The following is a 7,500-nucleotide window of genomic DNA, read 5'->3' as shown; positions in this document are numbered from 1 at the left end:
TTGAAGATAGGAGGAATGGAGGATGTTTATTTCATTCGTTTTTAGATATATTTTCCTGTTTGCGATGGAAGTTAATTGTTTTGCTCAAAAAAATATTTTGGAGTTTTATAAGTTACAGATGTAACTCAGATTTGAATTACGTCTTTTTTATTTCATTTTTTAAAATTAATGCTTTTAATGATAATTTATGATTGTTGCATGCAAGGCATAAATTATGTGAATATATTTTGATACATGTTTATCTTTCTTTCCAGAGAACAAGGTCAAAATGCCCGTTCGGGGGAACACATTTAAAATCTTTGTAGGGAATTTAAGTGACCGGGCCACAGGGCAAGACATTAGGGAATTGTTTGAACAGCATGGCACAGTTGTAGAAGCAGATGTTGTGAAGAATTATGGCTTTGTACACATGGAGAAGGAGGAGGAGGGCCAGGCTGCGATTGAAGCGTTAAATGGCCACTCCCTACATGGAAAGGTAAGGAATGCGGTTTGTTGTTTATATTAAACCAGTTCTAGTTTATCAATTGCATAGTTAAAATAGAAATACAATGGTAAGGATAGCTTTAGTGATATGATGTTATGGAGTGTAAATACTTTAAGCAAATGAACATTTAGTAAAAGTAATACATTGATTTTTCCAAAGAAAATTTTCATTAAAGCAGTTCTGATGGAGAGTAGTGGTAAATTCTTTACATATTAAATCAGAGACCTAAGGAGTGTTTATTTATGTTTATACATATATATTTCTTCATCTTCTTTGGGAAGATAAACAAATATCTCTAAGTGTTCTTTCAATTTACACCCCATTTTTTCAATGATAGCCACATTCATGATTATGCCTTTTGATATAATGTCAGTGTTAACTGTAAATAAATATTTTAAAATTTAATTTATAATCTTGAGTATTAGGAAAAAGTTAATAAAATTTATAATTTATTTTTAGTAGCTACTTTGGATCATGAGTAATGTAACCCTATTTTTCTAGCCAATGGTTGTTGAAGCTTCCACGGGGGCAAGAAAAGGCGGCAACCAGAAAACCAAGATATTTGTAGGCAATTTGCACAAGGACACAAAACTGGAGGAACTGAAGAGTCTTTTTGAGGTGTATGGCTCTGTAGTAGAATCTGACATTCTCACTAACTATGCATTTATTGTAAGTATATGTTTATTTGTAATGAATAAAAATGTGTGAACATGTGTATATCTATCTGTATATCTATATCTATCTATAGACCTGTATCTCTCTCTCTCTCTCTCTCTCTCTCTCTCTCTCTCTCTCTCTCTCTCTCTCTCTCTCTCTCTCTCTCTCTCTCTCTCTCTCTCTCTCTCTCTATATATCTATATAAATATATATCTATCTATCTATATATATATATATATAATATATATATATATATATATATATATATATATATATATATATACATACATATACATGGTATGAGGGGTAAGAGAATAAGGGTAGAGGGAGTTCCATTATGAATGTGTGGAGTGTAGACCAAGGAAAGTTATTGTACTTGTGGATATTCTAAATTTCCTATTTGTGCTGATTACAATTTTTTTTTATTTTTTTTTATACAAAGTGATAACTTACCAATCAGTAACAACATTTAGATGAGCTTCAAGGCATCAGTGGTCTCTAAGCAGTGTTCCTCAATTTTGTAAATTAAATAATTGTCAATCTCCTTCAGCACATGGATGACGAGGCTCAGGCACAGAGAGCCATCAGAGAACTGGATGGATATGAGCTGCATGGTCTGCGCCTGCGAGTACAGGAATCCACCTCTCGAGTAAGACAGCAAGCTGGCATGGGTAACCCAGACATGTGTTACCGTTGTGGTTCCGGAGGCCATTGGTCGAAGGAGTGCCCTCGGGACGGACGCATGGGAGGCTCTCGCTACCCTGATCGAGAGAGAGGTGGCAGAAACTATGGCAGCCGCTATGATCCGTACCCTCCACCACCCCCTCCAAGTTATGCCAGAGAACGCATGATGCGATACAGGGTAAGCAGTATTGATTATGGAATGTCCCTTTGCTATATTTTCTATTATTTTCTTGTATATCTTTCATTTATTTTTTTCTCCTTCTTCCCTCTTCTTCTCCAGTTCAAGATATAATTTGATATAATTAAAATTGATTTAGCATACTGGCTCCCAAGACTTTATTCATACTAATCATACTCTTCTTCTTCCTAAGGATGATTTTGACCGTTATGATCGATATGATCGGTACTATGATGAGGGTATGTATGAACGTCGCTATGGAGATCATCCACCCCCACCCCCTCCAATGCTTGATGATATCTATGAGCGACGTCTTCCTCCCCTTCCTCCCCATCCTGACTACCTGCGTTATGGCCGTCGCTCTCCTCCTCCTCGGTGAGTGTGAAACAAAGGGATTCTGTGACTTTTGGGGGGAAGATTGGTTGGAAATTTGGATATTTGATTTATCAGCTTTTTGGTTTACTGTATTTTTTAGTGGTAAGAGTTAGTAATTGGTTAAGCCAAAGACCTATGCATAGAGAATAGATATATTCCAGAATTGGGGAATATTGTTTATATAGTATATTGATAGCATTGCTAGTTGATAGAAATCAGGTATACATTTCTTAATTTATGAAATAATCTTGGATTTTTAGGCAAGGCTCTACTGGCTATGGAGCATAGCAGTGCGAGCCATAGTCGAACACATTGATGATAACATGTACTATCTTCTGATTTTGTTCAGTTGATTTTTATTAACCTCTTTACACCATCCCTCGAATTTCAAGAATTTTCATTTAATTTCATTTTATTATTAACAATAAGGATGATAATAGAGATAAGAAAATTATTCCTGAAAATTCAAGAAATTAGGTAAACAAATGAGGCCAATTAGACCTGCTAATTGAGTCCAGAAATGGCTAAGTGCTTTTGGAACGATCTTTGTGTTTAAGTGATTGCGTCTAAAGTGTAATCATGTGTAGAAAGTTTTTTTTTTTTTTTTTTTTTATTTTCTACTATTTAGAAGGATAAACTAAAGTAGCTAAGACAAATCAAGTATGAAAATCGAATTGTAATGTGTTTAAAAACATTAGTAAAATGAAGCCATAGTGGACTGCTCATATATATTATCTACTAGCATCAGTGGTTGAAAACCTTAAATTTTGCTTTGCTTTTTTTATCTTTTTCTTTATTATATTTATTCTTCAAATTATACCGTGACTTTATATCTACTGAGTGGAAAAGTGAAAATATGAATTGCAAACCATAAGTAAGGATATCAGTCGGGATTATTATCTACTTGATGAGTTGATAAAAAGGAGCAGGTATATACTCTTAATTTTTTAGTTGTTCGCAATAGCAGTGATTTCTTTTAAGAAATCTAAATGGTTATTATTTTAACTTAATTAGTAAATAACCTGAAAATATTTCCCTTCCAGTTACCCACCACCACCACCACCTCCTATGCGTGGGTAAGTAGATGCTAAGAGTTTGGTATTAGAAGAAGTTCAAGCACAGTTCATGTAGTCCTAGTCAGATCTAACCTTCATTTGACAATATCTGTACAGCAGCCATAGGTACTTTAATAGATAAAGTGAAGGATTTAGGTATCATTATGGTGATTTGATTGTTGACATAGTGAGGGTACAGGTGAGAACTAACTCCCACCCCTTCCTTATTGCCGCAGTTACGGCCCACCGGACCGTCGGCCGTACTAAGCGCGCGCCGTACGCCGGGACCACCGCCACTGAGCCCTCGTTCATTGGTGCGGACGCGGTAGTGTGGCATCAGCGTGTATTTGTAACGTCTCGTGTAGCGTCCGTGTCGGCTCCGCCCGGATCCGTAGCGCCGCCGTGGCTACGTCGTGCCGCGCTGCTCTAGCAACAAGGGATGGGCATACGAAGCTCATTCATGATACCCCCCACGGGCATTAATTGCATATATCATTGTCAGTCCGATTATTAAATCTCTTACTTTAGGGATAGTAGTGATTTTGATTGTCATGTCGATTCTTTTTCCGTTAGTTTTAGGAAGTATTCCCTAAGTTGCCTGTTTTATATTTTGGTTTGTGATGTAGATCATGGACTCTTAACATTATATTGTCAATGTTGAAGCTATTACAAATAAAGAAAGATATCGTAATTATCACTCGTTTGTTTTACTGAGTATAGCACTCCTTCGAGATGTAAAACTTCTGACTTTTATGTCTCATATCTATAGTAAGAGCTTTCTTATTGATTGGACAATGATAGCATATATCTGTGTCCGAAGTAAGAGCAGTTTGCCCGTTCGGTTGATGTCGGTAAGTTACTACTTGGACGGAAAGTACTCAAAGAACTGAAGCCGCCTTTTTTTTTCATTGCGGAACTGAAGTGCAGAGTTCTAGCCAGCCGTTAAAACAATGAACCTCTGAATTTCCTTCAGCCGGTATTTATCTTATCACTACAAGTGAAAGTGCTAGTAATTGGTTGATTCTTTGGAATGTGTGATTAATATTCTTCCGGGTTACACACTTAGGATCCAGCTGGCCAGAGCACTGTAAGAAGATCAAATAAATCACAAAATGCTGTATCAGTATGAATAGTTAGCTCAAAGGCCGGGAGCATACCACATGCTTAAGGAAGAGGGTTCTTACTGAATATGAGACATTGTGCATCAACATAATTTACCATCTCTATCATACTGGAATTATTTGATATAGTGACATAAAATTCATGAAATTTATTATTAGTCACTTGTAATGAGATAGCACCCTGTGTAATTTTGTGCCAGACTATATCTTTTATGCAGAGAATTGAGAAAGAATAATGCTTTATAGTTTTAACTTTGCCCACTGTGTCCCCAGGCGACTTCAGATGTGACAGTTTTCGAGATTCAAGGCATATAAATCTTGCATCACACTTAGGTAAGGTTGGTAAGTTGGACTGCCAGTGGCATTGATATTAAGTCTCCTGATGGTTTATTTTTTAATATTTTATACAATTGATATCTTGGCGAGTTTCAATTTACTTTTAGTTTGTTTTTTCACTAGTATATAAAAATGATTAGGCTAATGGTAACATATTGCGGGAGAAAATATAATTAATTTGGATATTAATGTTATCCTTCAATCATAAATAGATTCATAGTGTCACTTTTAATTACAGTTCAGAAAAGGTAGGGAAGTCAAAATATTTTTTGAATAGGAATTTGAATTCCAATTTAACCACAAATAGTAGTTGTAGCACCAATATAAATTTACATTGCTGCTTGGCAGGCTATTTTAAAAGTTTTTGTAACTTTGAATGGCCTGAAATCACGAGCCATTCCTCGGAAGAATGTCCTAATATATTGCTTTAAAAATGAATCAGAAAGAATAAGCTAATAGGTAACCAGTATTTAGCTAGGAGCCTTTTACATTTGAAATTTAATTAGTTAAACTATGGGAGTTCATTTTTTAGAGAGAAGACCATTCACCCTCAAGGTGCAGTGATTACCTAAAGTAAATTATCCTAGTTTTTCCTTACATATTAAAACTTGATTTTCCAAAGTGATTTACATGCATAACCTCAGATGTTGTGCACTCATTGCATTTTTAACCAGTGTTAATTATTTTACATGTTTGTTGCTTTTATCCTTAAACTGTTGTCAGAATCAAAATAAATTAAGTATGTAAAGAGATTTAGAGAGGAAAAATTTATTACTGTCATCAAACTTCAATAATCTTAGATATGGTTATTTGCCTGTAATATTTCATAATAATTTTCTTTTACTCTTCATTCAAACAGGAACTGCTAATTATAGTAAAGTCACTTGCACTTCCCTCCCATGCTTTTGTAATCTGGAGAACAGTCTGCGGCATTTACTTGTATCAGGCCTGGTTACATGGTAAGATTTATATACGTGCTTTGGTTGAATGGCACTATAAATATTTGTTGAGAAGATAATGATGTACTTTGTATAGGTATTTAGATATATATAGATTCACTGTACCTGATGTTAGGTTTATTTTCTCTTTGTTAATTATTATTCTTTCTGAACTTAAACCTTGTCAGTTATAACCTGCCAGGAAAGAAGAGTCAGGAGAGTATGGTTATATATATAGTTCTTTATACATTTACTTCTCACAGCTTGTTAGTTTTGTACTGGAAAACCTATTCTAGGATAGCAGTGAGATACTTCAAACATTGAAGATAAGGCATTCATTTTTTTTTTAAGGAAATATTAAATAGAGAGGAGGGGCAAGTATATTACAGCAAAAGAGCTGAGTATATTCAGTAGGTGCATAAATAGGTATGTGTCAGTTAAGGAAATTGTGTTAATTTAGTGAAACTAAGAAGTCATTATGTCATTTTTGTAGTCTTGATTGAAAGCAGTGGTATTCATAGTGGGCCTCATGACATTCCAATTGATGGCTGTCACTTGAAGAATGATTTTTGAAGTGAATTGTTATCAAAATCCAATTATTTTTTCTTTTTTCTCTTTTTTAATATTTATGTCCAGTTTTATTTGAATAAGGAATCTTAAGTTACTACTACCTTGCATTTTATTTTGAAAAATGCTTGAATCTAGAAAGAACAAAGCTACAGTTAATAATGAAGATGATCAAATAAAGATCAGTTGCTACCAGTTCGAGCATAAATAAGCCTGTGACTGGTATTATGAATATCAAATGGTTTAATGGCTCAAACTAAAATCAATAAGGGTGAGCAGTTTGCATCCGGGATTTAGGAGCTACAACAGGTAATGATTTTGTCCTTTTATTTTTTTTTAATCATATGTGATGATCATCAGGAATTACAGGCCGACATTCAGCAGGAATAACACGTTTTGCACCAAGTGACCTACAAGTAAGTGTGTGTGTGTGAAATCAGGTAATGTTTTGGATTAGAAAGTATTAGGTTAGTGTGTAAATATTTTAGTGTAGCCTTTTCTTGGCCAACACGTTAGTGTAGATAATTTTATCTTTCTTGTGTAAAGTTTGCTCTGTTTCTACTTCCTTTTCTATTTTCTATTTTCAAACATAGGGGAAACAGTTTTTTAATTTGTTACAGTAGTGACTTTACTTCCTATATTTTTAAAAATTAAATGATAGTTATTATTAGGAGTTTTAGTGAGGAAGGGTCAGACATTGTAGCAAATGGTGTCCAAAAGAGATTATGATTATTGGATATTATAAGGAGGCGTGAATTGCGGTAGGTATAACAGCAGTAGATATTCAGAAAAGTTTGGTGTAAGAAATCAGGGAAGTTTTACTGGAGAGATCTCTAGTACTCCTTTTTTATGTGTTGACAAATGGTGTTTGTACATTTTTTAAATAAAATAAATAAAGTATTGTTTTCTCTCGCTATCCTTGCATATTTATTGGTCATTGTGTTTAACATTGTTAAAATAAATGGGTAAAGAAGGCATTGAATAATGTGGATTACATTTTGATCCTAATTCATAACTGTTTATCAGTACAACAATTGTTAGTTTTTTTCCCTGTTTTTTATTACGAAAGTGGAAAAAGAAGGTGAATTATTTTCTTTGCACAAGC

General features: G+C 34.3%; 1 protein-coding gene across 2 annotated transcripts in view; it reads left to right on the top strand.

Annotated features, from left to right (window-relative positions):
* The window catches only part of lark (RNA-binding protein lark), a 9,414-nt gene extending 2,118 nt beyond the window's left edge, over positions 1–7,296 (top strand). Inside the window, exons 2-7 of one of the 2 annotated variants that reach the window (XM_043020835.2) lie at positions 255–475; positions 986–1,153; positions 1,692–2,003; positions 2,197–2,378; positions 3,422–3,454; positions 4,828–7,296. In XM_043020835.2, the coding sequence (XP_042876769.1) occupies positions 269–475; positions 986–1,153; positions 1,692–2,003; positions 2,197–2,378; positions 3,422–3,454; positions 4,828–4,843 (918 nt within the window). In that variant the 5' untranslated portion in view covers positions 255–268 and the 3' untranslated portion in view covers positions 4,844–7,296. Of the gene's footprint in view, positions 1–254; positions 476–985; positions 1,154–1,691; positions 2,004–2,196; positions 2,379–3,421; positions 3,455–3,669; positions 4,131–4,827 lie in introns of those variants that run through there. The other variant, XM_043020834.2, reaches the window with a different exon arrangement.
* The last annotated feature ends 204 nt before the right edge of the window (positions 7,297–7,500 follow it).

Source organism: Penaeus japonicus, unplaced genomic scaffold (genome assembly GCF_977035675.1).
Source record: "Penaeus japonicus unplaced genomic scaffold, GWHDUDI00000001_assembly GWHDUDI00000004, whole genome shotgun sequence".
NCBI lineage: Eukaryota > Metazoa > Arthropoda > Malacostraca > Decapoda > Penaeidae > Penaeus > Penaeus japonicus.
The sequence above is the reverse complement of the archived record's forward strand: the minus strand, read 5'-3'. Positions and strand labels throughout refer to the sequence as shown.